The 17,050-nt window shown below is 51.2% G+C and overlaps 1 protein-coding gene and 1 pseudogene across 1 annotated transcript; one reads left to right on the top strand and one right to left on the bottom strand.

Moving 5' to 3' along the window:
* Positions 1–4,488: 4,488 nt before the first annotated feature.
* On the top strand, positions 4,489–7,366 carry LOC117850533 (ergosterol biosynthetic protein 28). The gene is made up of 3 exons (XM_034732378.1): positions 4,489–4,735; positions 6,154–6,360; positions 6,802–7,366. Exons 1-3 carry the CDS (start codon positions 4,594–4,596, stop codon positions 6,879–6,881), a joined length of 429 nt encoding a protein of 142 aa, XP_034588269.1. The 5' UTR covers positions 4,489–4,593; the 3' UTR covers positions 6,882–7,366.
* A 236-nt stretch (positions 7,367–7,602) lies between these two features.
* On the bottom strand, positions 7,603–14,953 carry LOC117849414 (putative disease resistance protein RGA3; annotated as a pseudogene).
* Positions 14,954–17,050: the final 2,097 nt, after the last annotated feature.

Here is a 17,050-nt window from a genome sequence, read left to right as displayed (position 1 = left end):
GCGGATGGCGCTCAGCCCAGGCGAATTGGGCCGCTGGCCCAGCTGGGGGGTCAGCTGCAGCGCTGCCTCGGAGAGCAGCGGGCCTTCTTTGAAGCCGGCGTCGCGGCCCATCGTGAAGCTGCTCTGCTTGGTGCCGACGGCCATGGCGTCAAGTGCTCGTTCGACGTCCGCCACCGTCGGCGATGGCGGCGCCGGAAGGAGTGCCGCCCGCAGGGTGCTGAAGACTCGGGGCAGAGGGACAGTTGCGGACCAGGCCTTTTCCCCGGAGGAGTCGTCGTCGAAGCCGAGGCGGTCGGCGATGGCGGAGAACTTGCGGATGTAGTCGCCGTTGTCGGTTCCCCTGTTTCTGGCCTCCATAGCAAACACATTAGTTGGTGCTGTTACCTGGATATGCTCCGTCAGCGCAGACGCCTGGGCTTGGAACAGGGCTCGCAGTTGAGACGGGTTGTAGGTGCTCTGTTCCTGGGCGCTCAGGGCGTGGTGATGTCCTTGCGGCGGCGCGTAGCTGCGGCGGGGCGGTGACCTGGTGCGGTCACGGCGTCCCGTGGCCGCGCAGCCCCAATAGGCGTCACCAAACTTGCGCCCATGACCCGGGTGGTTGTAGTCATGGTGCTCGTCGTCGTCGTCGTCCCCGCGCCGTGGTGGCCAGATGAAGCCCCTTTTGCAGGTCGACTGGTCCGCCCGGTGCTTGGTGCGGTTCCTGTCGACTTGGTGAGGTTGTCGTTCCCGCCCGTGGCCACCGACAGCCGCGTCGCCGTCGCCGGGGGCTCCGCGTCCGTCGCCAGCGGCACCGGAGGAACCAGTTCTTCCACGGCGATGGTCAGTCGTCCTTCTGTCTCCGCGGTCGTCGAGGTCCCGTGGCTCAGGCTCCCGCGGCGGTCGCGGCAGCCGAGCCGGGAAATGAGATCGCGCGTCCGGTGGGACGCCATCCACCAGCCCATAGCGCCATTCATACCGGCGACGAATTGGGGTGATGTTCTCTGGGTTGTTGACGGCGTGCTCCAGATTGCGCGCCGCCGCCGTGTAATCTTCCAGGAGGGGCATGTGGATGAAGACTTCATAGCGTGCGCCTTGCTGCCAAGAAGTGGGGGGAGGTTCGGCCGAAACAGAGAAAGCAGAGGATTTGGTCGCCGGACTGTGGACGAAGGCGAGCCATACCTTCTTCGGGATCTCGCTCGGGTCAACTGTCCATGCCCAGAGCTCGATGTGGCGTGAGTCCGCCGGCTGGACGAGGTCGGTGACGATGTGCTGTAGCGCGCACTTGTGGCCGATGACGCGCTCGACGATCTCCGGCGTCCAAGCATGGCTCGGGATGCCATCGAGGCAGAGTCGTACTCTGTAGAAAATGCGGAAGCCGAGGGCGTGGGTGAGGCTGCGCCATGGCCGGAGGCAGATGTCGATGCCCCCACCAGTGAAGCGTCCGCGTCGCCATGCCTCCGCCGCCTGGGTCTCGCTGACGAAGCGGATGAGGTACGGCTCCGGCTGGTGGAGGGTGACGTTGACCTCGCCGTGGCGCAGGTGGAGCTCCCTGCTGATCAGCCCCGCAATGTCCCGGGCTCCGGCACCTGGCGGCAGGTGCAGCGCCCATGGGACGAGGGCGCAGGCCTCCCAATCCCGCGCGTTGTGCACGAGGTGGAAGGAGTCGGAGACGAAGATCGTCTCGACCTCCGGGCGCGTGTGGGGGTCACCAATGGCCATCGCGTTGGAGTTCTTGTGGCTTGACGGCGGGAGAGGAGCAGCCGAGGAGGGTGGGATGCGCGGCGCTTTGGGTGGCTGGGGCGTTGCGCGGGCGGGGCGTGGAGGTTGGGCGAGGCGCAGCGGGAGCGGGGCGGTGGCTGGTGGAGGCTTTGTGGCGGGTTGCGGCGGATGCAGCGGTCCTTGCCTTGCAGTCCCGCTCCTTGTGGCCGGAGCGCCGGCAGCGGAAGCAACGCACCGGGTCGCGGCAGAATGCGGCCCGGTGGTCAGGCGCGAGGCAGATGAAGCAGCGCCCCTCGGTCGCGCGGTTGAAGCTGAGGAGAGCAGCAGTGGGTGGCTTCCTTGAAGAGGTCCTGTAGTGGCGGTCACCTCCGCCATCCCGTCGCGGCAGCTCGGGCGGCGCGCGCTGCCGCGCCCTGCGGCGCGTCACCGGCTGCCACTCCTGAGACGGATGACGCGGCTGGATCCTCGGTGTCGTGCCGCGCTTGGTCCGGTGAGCTGCTGACGTCGTGGAGAGTTGAATGCGCCGTAGAGCCGTCGCGTCGCCGGAGTTACTGCCCCTACCTCTGGCAGGGGCAAGGAGGCCTTCAATGTTGCGCCGGGCGGGCGGAGTAGAGGGGGAATTGAAAGCCCCCCCCTGACCGCCTCCGCGTAGGACAGCTTCCTGCCAGGTTGGCTCTCTGGCAGTAGATCCGTCGTCGGGGGTCGAAGATCCGGTGGGGAGATGCGCAGATCCGGCGATTCCGGTACCCACTCGTCATCGACGGGCGCCGGTCTGCCATGGCGGGGGGGGGGGGGGGGGGGCGGAGGTGGGGACGGGGAGAAGAACTTCTCCCAGGACGAGCGGGCGCGCGGGGAGGCTGGTGGTGGGGGGCACGGCTCCCGGGGGGCTTGTCGGCATGGGGGTGGGGGTTCGCGGCGGAGGCGCAGGGTCGGGCGGGGTTCGGCCGTCGCCGGCGTGGGGCGGGGCGGCGGAGGGGGGGCGAGGTTGGGGGCCATATCTGCTCCTACTCAGTTTGTACCCGGCTGTTCTATATGAACTTGTAGACTTTGGATTGACTAACGAAGGCAAGGCAGCCGTATTGGCTTGTGCCGCTTGCCCGTTCCATACCAACTCTTACATGGTTGTGCTGCCGGTTCACCGGTAGTTTTGCTATCTTTCCTGGTTCTAATGTTATATTCTAGAATGCTCGCAAACAAACTACGGTGGTGGTGTGCTGATGATCGACATCTGTAGAAATGAAATGTGCCCGGCCGCCTGCCATTGCAATTTGCAATGTATCTCTGATCAAACTGAACATTGCATGTACACTGCTGCCGCCGCAGATGGAGCCATGGAGGTGAGGGAGAGGCCAGGCCAGCCAGAGAGAGACAAGCAGATGATCCACACCAGCCACCAGAATCAGATCGACCGCCCGTTAGAATTGGCTGGCAAACAAAAAGCTTGGTTCGATGGATGGATGCGTCGTCAGGGTCACCAGCGATTGCATTGCCATTGCAGCTGCAGCAGGGTTGGCGTATCTAGCAGGACAGGGTACCTTGTCGTGCTGTCTAATCCTAGCAATGCAGACAAACACAGTAGAGTACAGTAGGCTGCTGGCTGGCTGGTCAAGTCAGTCAGATGCTCAGGTCAGGTCAGGTCAGATCAGGTGCCTGGACGATGTCCAGATGCGGTCCAGTCCATGCATGCTTGACGTGCGTAGTAAACTCATCAACAGTCGCCAGTCATCGGCTCTGCTCTGCGCCCCAGCATCTTTGGTCGTCTGGGAAATGGGTGGATTACCTGAGAATCATCTCAGACACCGCCCCCCACGACCCCGATGCACGGTGAGAGGGTCCGTCCGGCTGAACTTATATCCCGACTGAAAAGTTGAAACGGCTAATTTATTATGAGAGAAAAATACTGTTCGATAGTTGATAAGCCGGCTGATAAGCTGAAGCGAACAGGCTAAGAGTCGTCTCTCGACCATAATGCTTCAACTTGCTGAGAGTCTTGTGGTACCGCCACAAAAGCTCCAAAATAGCTTACATTGTTAACAATTTATAACAGTCTAATTTCTCCCGTGACCTGCTACTGCCAAAAGCTTCGGTGACTCATCAGACCATGTAGTCTACTAGTAGCTGTTGTTTTCATTAAGTTTGCCAAGTTTAGTAATCAATTATTATTAAGGCACGTTGGCGCACTCCTTGTACATTGTAAGGAAAAATCCCACGGTATTCTTCATTTTTTTAAGAAAAGAAAATTTAATGCACCCGAGGCATATACTGTTGGCAGTATTTTCTTTCAGAAAACCTATTACCATTGTTTATTGTTTCAAGGTGAGAATCATATGATGAGCTGCGAATACAACAACTTGTCAAGGAAAAAATTGTGTCATGTGTTGGCGTCACGTAGCCTTAACATCCTCGTGATGTATTGAGGGTCAAAAGAGCACCAGATTGGTTTTCGTAAACTGTTTTGTTGCATCCTACAAAAACAATTATGCATATGTTATTAAAACTATAGCATTTTCAGTTTATACGACCAATCTGAAAACCTTTTCTAATGCATTTGGGTTTTAGCTGTGGCAGACTATTATAATAATCTATTAAAATCCCTGGCAACAAAAAAAAGTATTATAATAACAGCATTTACTAATGTAAGGACGTTGTGGGCTCACATGATTGTTAGAGGACGGCTTTTGTAGCGGATCTGCTGGCCCATAATGCAGCATGAGGACAAAAAAACAGGCCAACTCATCCGGGCATCCGGCGGCCCATCTAAACATCCAAAAGGGCCCGGCCTGGTTGTCGTCGTCATCTCCCTCTGCCGCAGCCTCCCACCCGCTTCGCCTCTCCCTGCGCGAGAGCTTCGCCGGCTGGCCGCTGCTCACCGGTGGAAGCATTGCCGCGGGGGACATGGCGTCGGAGGGGAAGAAGAAGGGCATGCCGGCGCTGGGCTGGTGGCTGATGCTCGTCGGCTCCCTCCGCCTCGCATCCGTCTGGTTCGGTTTCTTCAACATCTGGGCGCTGCGCGTCGCCGTCTTCTCCCAGACGGAGAGTGAGTTGCCCGTCCGTTGCTCCCTCTTCCGCTACTCTCCCGTCTGCGTCTCGCTGGGTTGGGAAGCCCATCGTGTGGGGTATTTGTGTAATTGTGTTGGTAGATCTGATGGCGTGCTAGCCTGATCTGTACCGCGTCTTCTTAATGGTGATTTGGAGGCAGAAGGAGAAGGAAACCACTGTGATCAGTTCGAGCTTGAACTCGACGACACTGTCTGTTTTCTTGTTGGTATTGGCCGGGTGCGCCGTTTAGCGGCACAACAACGGTATCTGAAATTCTGAATCAGAACTTGCTGGCTCGAATTTGGCATGCCGAGTAAGTGGATGGTCTTTGTGCATCTGTGGTCATAGATTTATAGGATTGGTAACAAATTAAAGGACTTCAGTTGTTATTGGTCAGCACGTCTGGTACATGTTATCTTTTTAGTTTTCACTATATGAATTAGTCAAGGTTAAAGAAGATTTTTTTTTTCAGTTAGTGAGACTCATTCCGGACAAGTCTCATACTGTTGTAGTAAGGAAGTATTTCAAGTCTGCAATTGGGATAGTTGGGAGTAGTCTAATGAGAGGACTTAGTGACGCAGGCACGCAGCTCATTCTTGGTTGAGGATAGGTCAGAAATTTCTGAGGGTCAGATCCTTAGTTTGTTTTTTTCTTACAGAGGCTTTGGTATTATCGGAGGATCAGCGGCCATTATTTTTTCTAAGAGAAACAAATAATCTTACTCTATCCATGTATTTTTGTTGCATGGATGTTTGTTAGTTCATGACTGTTTACTGGATTCAGGTTGATATTAAAGTTGTAAATGCCAGCAACGGCCCTTTATTGTTCTGATGTAGAGCCCTGCAATCTTTATGCTGACACCCCCATTTTAGAAGAGCACTATGCATGCCTTACTATTATAAGTTCATAAGTAGTGTATTGATCTTGGTAGTTCTTAGTTACCCTTGAAGCTCCTACTATGGGGTACTGTTATATGGCCATACCAAGAAGCCATCTACTGATGTTGACTGCCCGTGTAGCTTACTCTGGTAAAGAAGCTTGGATATGGAACTGCACACTGCACATGAACACTATCAATACTAGCTTACCTGGGTAAAAAAGCTTGGATCTGGAACTTTACATTGCACATGGACACTATCAATACTTTCTCCCTTCTTTGTGGAACTTTGCTTATCTTTGCCAATAATTCTTCCTTCTGGATCGATTGCTTGGGAAGTTGTGATATCTCAGCTGGATTGTCTTTTCAGTTTTCTGTAGCCTGTAGGCACTTATAAGCTTTAGTTCACAATGGCTTTTGCAGCATCTCAAAGGCAGCTTCATACTAACTCGTTCCTGTTTATGTACTGTCATTCCTTACAAAGACATGCTCAAGACGAATCTTCTATAGTCTGATTAACATTGTTCTGTTACATGTAGTGACTGATGTACACGGCCGTACTTTCGGTGTCTGGACACTTCTGACCTGCACGTTGTGCTTCCTTTGTGCACTCAATCTGGAAAATAGGCCTCTATATCTGGCCACCTTCCTATCATTCATCTACGCTCTTGGCCATTTCCTCACGGAATACCTGATATACCAGACCATGGCTGCAGCAAATCTGAGCACGGTTGGCTTCTTTGCAGGTACTAAGCTTGCCTTGTGACTGGACCGTTCTTTTCATTTCGCATTTGAAAAATTAGTCCTTTAGAACCTAATCAGCTTTTACTGCCGCACTCATTACAGTTAGGTTTGATTATCTGGTGCTTTTCTCCAAATATTCATTTCATTTAGCATTTGGAGCTATATTGTTTTCCTATGCAGTCTTGTAGTTTAAACTTTATCAGGATTTCATCAATATTGTTTTTTTTTGCATTTAAAAACAATGCAGCGTGGCATTTATTAGTTCCATCTTGCAAAATGGCCCGGGGAGCTTGTTGTGCTTGCTGCATATGTAGCTTGACAGATGACTAGAATAGGTGGCAATTAAATCTGAAACCGTGATGGAGTACTTGTAATAATGTTCCATTTCCATCTTGATCATTTGTTTAGCTAGTCTGATCAATACTTCATGTTTGTTTACATAGGAACGTCAATCGTATGGATGCTTCTTCAGTGGAATTCTCATGGCGATCCCCGTGGTTCCCATGCTGTGAAGCAATTATGAGCGATGGTTGGGTTGTTTGCCTGATGTGATCTGGGCCTCTGGGGAAGGATGTCTGAAGAAAAACCTTTGCCAGAAAGCCCTTGATGACTCTCTGTGCCATTTGTACTTCATTTCTCATCATGTTATTTCGATTGCATGGAACATTTGCCCCACTGGTTACGGACTGGAAATTCGAACATTGTAAACGGTTGTAGCCAGGAACTGTAGCATCTGGTTTGATGACATTCAGGCGCACCTGGGAAGACGAGAGCTGCTCAGATAGTCACCTGTTGAGAGCTGAGGATGTCAATAAAGGGGATATAAACGAGGGAGTACTGTGGACTGTTGCTGCATTTGTATGAGCCAAGGGTGTGTGTGTGTGGTTTTTTGTATTTTTACCCTATTAATGATGCTGCGTGCGTTTGTTCCTAAGCAGTGAACTAGCACTTTCAATAAAAAGTCGGTCCGCTTTTGAGGAGCCTGCTAGCTCCATGCCAGATTATTAATTTCTGTGTGTTTAGGACTTGGTTTCCTGTTGTAAAGGGTTGATGTGTTCACACAGCCAGTTAGCTTTTCTTCTTGCTGTAAGCTATTGCTTTTCTTTGCCCCTGTTCTTGTGGGCAACCATTGCTGAAGCAGCTATTGTTTGACTGCACATCAGATTACTCTGTCGAGCAGCTTGCAGGGGTATACCTTGCTTCTGGACATGGAAGCTTCTCGTGCAGAGTACTCTAGCTTAGCATCACGTCTCTTTCGCGGCCATCATGTCATCTGGAAGCGTCGCTGCTTGCTTGCTTTGCTTTGTTGATAGTCGGCTTATAAGCTGAAGCGAACATGCTTTTATATTCAGAGAATCATTCAAAACGGCCTCTGGATTGCGACATGATAACAATATATGACGACAAGTGTTCTCAAGCAACTCATCACTCTGCTTTGGTTTCTCAGTTATGGTAGCAACTCTTTGTCCATGACAGATAGTGCCACATCGTGCATAAGATCATGGATTTTACATGTACTTGTAGAGAAATACCAATACACATCTTCCCATGCTTTCCCATTGACTTGCTTCACATCTTGAAAGAATGACCTTGAGACCAGCTCACTGAAAATCTGTTTACCAATTGTTTCATGACGAACATCTTTTTGTTCAGGAATAAAGTCATTTGCCATCCATAGTTGGTTCAGCATTTCCACGTTAATCTCATGGTCCTTGGGAAACACAGCACAAAAAGCAAAGCACTGCTTCATGTGTGATGGCAGGTCATCGTAACTGAGCTTGAGAATAGGCAGGATTTTATCGTCCTTGTTATGGGCGATGCTTTTGCTAAGCACAGCCTTCCATTCTTCCGTGCTTGTCTTGCCATGTAGTACAGATCCTAGTGCCTTCGCTGCCAATGGAGACCCGGCACATCTCTCAACAACGTCATCAACCAAGCCGGCTAAATCAGTTGGTTTTCTCTCTTGCGAAATGAATGCTTTAGCCTCAATAATTTTCTTGATGAATTTCTTGTCCAAACGTGCAATGCCATGTTCTTCAACTGTACCCATGAGTTGAGCTATTTCTTTATCACGGGTTGTCGTTAGTATGGCGCTACCAACATCACCATGTTTAAGACAGGCATTCAGCTTGTTAGCATCCTTATTCCAGACGTCGTCCAATACAAGAAGGTACCTGTTACAAATAATCATGCTATTAGTGCGTTTCTATTTGAGTACGTTTTTTTCTTAAGTTATGTGAATGCCACAAGAGGAAGCGTAAATGGTATGTGAGATGTGCAAGTTCTTCCGTGCATATCCAAGAGGGCAGCTTGCTAGCGGTGAGGCATTGTTGTCTTCTTAATTTCAATGCTGGGGCCTCGAAACAAGAGGCGTCGTTAGCTTTTGCAGCTCCTTAGTGTAAGTCGAGGGAGCAGAAAAAGATGAAATGTTTTTCTTCCTGCTGACCTTTTGAAGATCTCTGCACCTAAAATTTTTGATCAAATGATCCTAAAATTCCCTTGGGCCATCTTAATGTTTCTTATTCCAAGTAGGCACTAAGTGGGGAAGTTAAACATTCTTAAATTTTTCTCATGTTAGAAAACTTGAACATGACACACACACACACACACACACACACACACACACACACACACACACACACACACACACACACACACACACACAGATATATATATATTTGCTATGAGAACCTCAACATACAGGAACAGATCTAGGTGAAAACTAGCGAACCGACTTGTTAGTTCGGGCGGCACTATGGGCACTATGAGTAAGCATGTCCGTGACGTCGAGGCACATTTTCCTTAATGTTTTGGCGAAGATGACGTTGAGACCGCTCCCGCCATCGATGAGTACTTTGGTTAACTTTGAACCTGCCACGACTGGGTCCAAGACTAGTGGAAAACGGCCGGGTTCTGAAAATTTTGTCCATTGATCCTTTCTGCTGAAAGAAATTGGAACTTCTGACCACTTTAGCGGTGTGGGGTCCGTCGGCTTGATGGCCATGATCTTCCTGAGTACGAGTTTATTTGCTCGCTTGGATGCTGTGCTAGGGATGCCACCAAAAATGACTTTGACGGTTTTTGAGGCTGGTTGGAAATCGCCGTCTTCATCTTCGTCTTTGCGGGCTCTGCTTTTACCCTTGTCTCTGTTTTTGGCGTACTCTTCGAGAGTTGGTGGTGCTAGTAAATCTTGCATAACTCGGCGTATGCTGTAACAGTCCAATGCGGAGTGCTTGCTGGTCGGGTGCCATGGGCACTGCTTTTTGAGTAGCTCCGTGAAGGTTGGTCCGTCGTTGTTTCTGCGCTGTCCCTTTTTCCCGGAGCTGGTCATGGCAGCAACAGTGTTGTCGGGCTTCCTTTTGCGATTATGATTACCCGGATAGGAATTCCGAGCATCGTTATGACGAGGTTTATCTGTGTCATTGTTGTGGGTGTTGTTGCGTCCGCAGTTACGGTGGGAACCGAACCGTTCACGTTCTTTGTCTTCTTCATCGGCCCACTGTTGCACCATGAGCTTGAGTTCTTTGACATCGGCCGGCCGTCAGCGACCGAAGTCTTGGTATGTTCGTCGATCGTAGAGTCCGTTTTGGAAACATTCAATGACATCTGCTTCGGAGATGTCTACTATGGTAGCCTTCTTTTCGAAGAACCGTCGTAGATAGTCGCGCAGGGTTTCGCCCTCTCTCTGCTTAATTTGTTGTAAGTCAATCTTGTTGCCTGGTCTAGCCATGGAGCCGGCGAAGTTGTTGGTGAAAGCCTTTGTCAAGTCTGCCCAGGAGTCGATGGACTTGGGTTTAAGTGACTCGAGCCAGGTCAGTGGTGCGGGTTCCATGCATATGGGAAAATGAATGACTTTGGTGTCGTTGTTGCCTCCGGCGGCTTGGACGGCTAGCGAGTAACAGCGTAGCCATCGAATTGGATCTTGCTTGCCATCGTACTTGGTAATGCCGGTCGGTTTGAACTTTTCAGGTAATTTTGTTTTCATTACCCGGTTTGTGAAAGCAGGAAAGTGATTGTAGCTGTCGACTTCCCGTTCACGCCGACTGTTGAGGATTTCTCGTAGATCGCTGATGTTGGACATCTCGCGGTTCTTCCGAGTAGGGCGAACACTTTTAACCGAGTTGGTGCAGCTGGCTTCACCTACATCCTGTTGAGTAGGAGTTTTATGCTTGCTTGGACCTTGGCTATGTTGCCGGGGCTGGTTGGCTACATTATCGTTTCGCGGGGCGACATTTTTATCTGCAGCCCTTCTGCTTCCGTCTGTTATGCGAGGAACAGATGGGATTGGTGATTCTTTGTCAAGCAGCTTATAAGCTTGCTCCGTGAGTTGTGCGATTAGTCCATTGCCACGCTGCAAGAGTTGAGCTGTGGCTGCGTTATCCTTGTCTTGAGGCATCAGTGTCGGCGAAAGGTTGATTGAAGCGATAGCCGCGAGTGGAGTATTGTGCTCCTGAGCTTGGACTGCGTTGAAAGCCCGTTCAAGATTTGTAATAGGGATATTTGTAGCCATCGATTGTCGGCGCTCAGCTCGAGAGGTATTGCGCGCCCTTCGTTGGTTGCGTTGTTCGGGAGTTTCATTGTTGGCTGTGGATTCATCTTCAGAGAAGTTGTCGATTTGTGCTAGTCGCCTGGGGGTTCTGTTCTGGCTAGTACCCGAATTGTTATTCTGAGTAATAACAAGTATCTCCCTGTCCGGGTAGTAGCTTCGTGAACTTGATGTAGCAAGCTTTGTATAGCTTCCTTCGTGGTTGGATGTAAGTGGAATGCCTTCTTGGTACGGCAGGTTGTCTATATGGGCGACGAGGCGCGAGTCGTAGTCGCGGTTGAGAAAAGATGGTCACAATCCCGGCCAATGGACCAATCTGCCTTGTGGTGTTGAAGTTATTACCAACCCTTGGGCTGGACCGGATAATGGTATTTCTGGAGAGTAAGATGAGTCAGAGTCAACGTCCTCATCATACCTGAGTTCGACTCGGGTTCGAGCAAGAAAATCTTGATAGACTTTTGTCGCGTTGCGAAGTCCGTGCGGGAACCGCTTTGAAGTCAAAACTGATTTGGATGCTGACTGGGGTCGCCGAATCTGAAGCGAGTCCGACCCTGAGTCCAGGGGTTGGCTGAGCCCGACCCTGTGAGGGAGTAGCTCCGCCTTGCCCGACCCTGAGTGGAACTCCGCCTCGCCCGACCCCAAGTCCTGGGGTCGGGAGAGCCTGACCCTGTGGGAGGGTAGCTTCGCCTCGCCCAACTCCAGGGGCTGGGGTCGGCGGAGCCCAACCCTTGAGCGAGACGTTGGGGTAGTACGAGGCGAAGTCGAGTCCGACGCGTAGTCGAACTTGAGCTTGTTGACTTTGAAATCTTGATTTTTTTCTGGTTACTTCTTCTGGTTTCTTCTCCTAAGAGTCGGCGATCTGGCGCCGGAACGATCCCGAGCCTTCGGCGACGCAGAGCCAGGATCCGAAAACGAAGGTGGCGCCGGCTTCGATGAAGAAAATGGGCCTGATGATGACTTTTGCCATTGAGTTCTCGCTGAGAAACTCGACGAGCGCCCCTACCTGGCGCGCCAGCTGTCGGTGTTCTAGACCGGACACCTGCCTAGGGGTACCCTAGGTGGTCTTTTGTGCCGTAAGGGTCGTCGAGAATCAAGGAATCAATGGTGGCAAAGGGAACTCGATTTAGACAGGTTCGGACTGCTAGATCGCGTAATACCCTACGTCCTGTATGTTGGTTTGTATTGATGTATGTTCTGGTCCTGAGGGATCTGTTTTGAGGGGGGTCCCTACCCGGCCTTATATACCTAGGAGGGCAGGGTTACAAGTCTGAGTCCTAGTCGGGTACTATTACAGAGTTCTACTCGGTATCGTCCCGAGTAGTTTTCCATAAACATACAAGACTAGTCCGAGTAGGATACACCCATCCTTGTTCTGATCACGTCCGAGTACGTCCCATAGTGGGTCGTCCAAGGCCTACTCGTGGGTCCAGGGAGTAGTCCCGACAGTAGCATTGAGATGTTGCTCTCCTCTTGAGGTGTCGTCTTGGAGTCCTTGATGACGACACCATGGTTAGCTTGGAGCAATGGCAATGCCCAATCTGTTTGCGTGGTAGAGATTGACTCATTGCAGTTTCTAGATGACAAGGATTACCAAGTAGCACATGACCATCGACGATCCTTACATCAAAAGTTTCTAAGAAGACAGCTGATGTGAGACGTTTGTTGCTGCATAAGGACCAAAGCAAGGTTGAAGGAAGGACGTAGAAGAAGTTTGAAGCTTTCTTTCTTATTTGCTTTATTTCTTGTCTTTTGTGTTCCTTGGTTGGAGTTTTGTAGTCTAAGTACTCGTGTTAGCTTCTGGCTATGTGGGTGGATGTGTTACTTTGTGGTCATAGACATTCACATGTGAATGTTCAAGATCGGATGTTTTTTCTTAATTAAAAAAAATGTTGGATATTGCTCTCTGTGTTTACGACTTGACATGATGTGTGTACATTTTTCATAGTTTCTTCGACTTGACATGATGTGTGTGTACATTTTTCATAGTTTCTTCAAGTGTACGAAGTTCACTAGTACTAGCAATTAAAAGTGTATGCGGATCCAAGTTTGAAGTTGAATTTTGTGTATGTAGTTTGCATGTGCTTTACTTGTCCTTTTCAATTACGTGTTATTCTCAGCAATGCACCTATTTTGAGCGTGTGTGAGAAAAAAAAAACAGTGTGCGTGCTTGAGATGAGTGAATCAACGTCAAATTAAATTCTAAAAGTACCTCTTTCGAGCGAGTTCTCTCTTAAGCTTCTGCAAGGCATTCTCCAGGTTGCTCTCAGAATCGTTGCAGATCTTGTTAGTGGAGACAATCCGGTAAATTATTGTATCTTCCCCTAAGCATTTCGAGCACAGACCGAGCTCGGTAGGTTTCGGCCCGCCCAGTTTAGATGTCGGGCCAAGCGTGGTCAGAAAAACTAAAGTTCGAAAAAAATCAGGTCAGCCCGAGCCCAACCTAAAAACTCAGTCTGATAACACTTTGTTAGAATCGATTTGTAGTGGCGGGTAAAACACCACTACGCTAGCGGGTGGAGCGGGCATCACTAACTTGGAGCCAGCACAAATGGATGCACCCGCCAACGTAGACACCACTGTGCTGGCGGGCTACCTAACCAACCGCCAGCATAGTGGTTCACTATGCTAGCGGACAAGGTAACCAACTGCCATCACAGTGAGCACTGTGCTGCTCACTGTGATGGTGGTCGACCTAACCAACCGCCAGCACAGTAACCAACCGCCAGCAATTTCATAAGCACAATGTTTCAGCTTGCCATGAGCGGAGCTTTTTTCGGCACTCGGTCTGAGCCCGACGTGGCTCGCAAAATGCTCAGGTCGAATCATCCCAACTAAATATGGTACCAAGATTTAAAGTTAAACGAACCATGTGAGTGCCGTGCACCGTGCCAACAACTCCATCACCCCTAAAATGGTGTCGGAAAGTCTAAAATTGTTGGAAAAAGAATATTTTAAGTGGAAAGCAAGGTAAAACAATTGAACTGGGCCTCCACACGAACCACACCTCCGTGGTGTGGGGCGGCTGTTGGCCCATCAAAACCTGGTCAGCCCAATGCCCCCATCAAAACTGAAACTTAGACCCTGTTTGGCATGACTCCAACTCTGTGTGAAGCTGCTCCACTCCAAAACTCCAGGTGGAGCCAACTCTAGATGGAGTTGGAGCGGTCTGATGGAGGTGTTTGGCTGGGAGGGTGTCCCCAACTCCAGAAAAGAGGAGTTTGAAAGTGAATTGTCATTCTTGCCCCCAACTCATGATCCCACCTATCATCCTCTTATTCCCCTTTTCTTCTTCTTCCTCGGGTGAACAGCTTTTTGCAAAATCTTTAGGTGGTCGGCAAGACAGCAGTGCAGTGTGAATTAACAACTCCCAACACTGGTACTGAAATACTAAATGAGAAGCGCAAGTCGTCAAGTGTTGCATCGCTGCATTATATGGACTTGCTCCAAAACTGAACCGGAGAAATGAAACGGTTCGGCTTGCAAAATCTTCAAAACATTCTGAAGAATTAGTAACGGCAATGCAATGTGCATGAGCAACTCTGAACGCAGTGCAACTCTGAAAACTTAACACTATCACATTGATTGCAACGCCCAAGTCACCGTTCACAGTTCACAAGCAACCAACATCAGTTAGCATTAGCACAGATTAATCGAATTCACACCAAAATGAACTGATTGTGTTTGAGGTCAACAGTAGAAACAAAAATCATCAACTAATGGAAAATATGTGAATAAACAAATAGGCAAGCATAGAGAGCTGTTCGGTAACTCAAACCTGACAGAACTCAGCCCTCAGAGCTGATCTCATCGATCAGACAACATTCACCATCCACGACTAGTTCCAAGAATGCAGAAACAAGAAGGCCAAAGAATCTTTGAAGAACCGCTCGGCTACCCCGCGCCACATACGACCAGTGGTGAGCCTTGGCTGACCTCCTCGTGGCGAGGAGCAGCACCGTCCGGTGCGCACGCGGCCTGCTGCTCGGGGCGAGGACACCAAGGAGCGCTGCATGGATGGCGTACCGCGACGGGTTCTGCGCCCAGGCCATCGGCCATCACGCGGGTGCCACGCTGCACCACTGTACCGGTGACCGGCGACTGATGACCCTGCGGCATTGGCCTCGCGCGGCGCAGCTGTGGGAAGGACAGGCGGCCGCGGAACCCATGCTTGCTGCCCCACACCTAGGTGGCCCCAGCCCCACATCGGGGCAGTAGTCCCGCGCTGGTGGCCTAAGTCATGGACTGCGCCCCCATGATTTGGTGCCGCAAGCCTTGCACGGTCTCAGATCCACTGGCTTTGGCATTGGTGCGTCCCTGGAGCCAGCTTTGGCAACCTTGCCGCGCCACTGCACCAAGGAGGAGGCTCGTGAGGGGAACAGGCGGCCAACGGCGGGGATTTGATTCCTGGCGGCGGAGCTTCGTTTTCCCGGCGGACGGTAGGTGTGTGGGTGGCGGCGGGAGCTGGGAGGGGCTAAGAGGCCGGTGGGGCTTGGCGCTCAGGAGGGGAACGGGCGGCTGGCGGTGGGGATTTGATTCCCGGCGGCGCTAAGCCTAGCCAGCAACGGTTCTCGAGAGCAGAGGAGCGCGTGGAAAGGAGAGATGGGGGCGTCGGGAGTCTCGAAAGGAAAAAAGAATGAAGCATTTTTTTTAACGAGTGGCCTTGGTGGGTAATTATCTACCAACTCCACGAGGAGGTTCAAAATAGGAGGTTTTGGAGCAGCAAAAGAGGTGCTCTAAAACTCCATCCCTATTTGCACTACCGCTCCATGGAGTTGGCAGCTCCATGAAGTTTTCGAGCTGAGATGGTTGGCTAGATTTTTTTGCTGGAGTTGCTAGAGTTCTGAAGTGGGGCTGTGCCAAACAGGGCCTTAGAAGGACTCAGCGATTCCCTAGCATAATCTTGCACCAGTTTTTCAAGAGGCTAGCAAAATTCCCTTCAAATTCGATATTCTAAAACTGAAAATAATATCCGTTGTTATGTTGTTCTATTTGGTTGGCCGAATAAAAGATTATACAACTCATCGCAGCTGGACAGCATGTTATCGACGGTGTTGGTGCGGGCACTTCCTTGTCATAGGACAGCAAGGTCGGCGGCTGGCGACCATAGACGACGTGGAATGGCGATGTCCATAGCACTGAGTGGAATGAAGTATTATAACAATACTCAACCCACGGAAGCCAGGTCAGCCAATCTTGCGGCCGATCACCAGTGATGCAGCAGAGGTACATTGCGATGGTCTTGTTCGTTGCTTCAGACTAGCCTTCGGTTGAGGATGAAACGCCGTGCTCAGGCGCAGCCGGACACCAGCCAGCTGAAACAGATCGCGCCAGACATGTCCCGTGAACACAGGGTCACGATCGCTGACGATGGAGTCGGGGAAGCCGTGCAGGCGAACGATGTCGTTGAAGAAGGCGCGCGCGACGGAGGATGCCGTGTACAGGTGGCCCAGTGGTATGAAATGGGCGTATTTAGAGAACCTGTCAACCACTGTTAGAATGACGCTCTTGCTGTGTACCTTGGGGAGTGCCTCGACAAAGTCCATAGAGATGTCGGCCCACACACGGGATGGCACCAACAGGGGCTCTAGAAGACCGGCAGGGTGCAGCGCTTCAGACTTGTTCCACTGACAGGTTGTGCAGTAGTGGAAAAAGTCGCGAACGAGTTGCCGGTCGTGCTTGACGTAGAAAGTGGCATGCAGCCGGTCAAAAGTCTTCTGTACGCCTTCATGGCCGGCCGTATGGGCAAGCTGGAGGACGTCGTGGAGCGTTGACGAGATACTCAGCACGAACACGCAGCCGTCGCGGAGAACCAGTCCGTCCGTGATGCACCAAGCATCCCCGCGATCACCTACGGTGACGGCGTCGCGAAGATCCCGTAGGGCGAAGCTCGCGGCGCAGCTCATCGAAGAGCTGGAAGGACGGCACCGACAGACCCGCCAGGGTCGGTTCCAACTCAGTACGGCGTGATAGTGCATCCGCGACTCTGTTGAGGTTGCCCAAACAATATTCCACCCTGAAATCAAAGCCAAATAATTTGCTGATCCACTAGTGCTGCGGAACGGTGGACAGGTGCTGATCCAACATGAACTTGAGCGCACAATGGTCGGTGCGCATGACGAACGAACGGCTCCAGAGATAGGGTCTCC

The sequence above is a fragment of the Setaria viridis genome, chromosome 3, assembly GCF_005286985.2.
Source record: "Setaria viridis chromosome 3, Setaria_viridis_v4.0, whole genome shotgun sequence".
Classification (NCBI taxonomy): Eukaryota; Viridiplantae; Streptophyta; class Magnoliopsida; order Poales; family Poaceae; genus Setaria; species Setaria viridis.
This window is presented reverse-complemented; position numbering and strand designations above follow the sequence as displayed.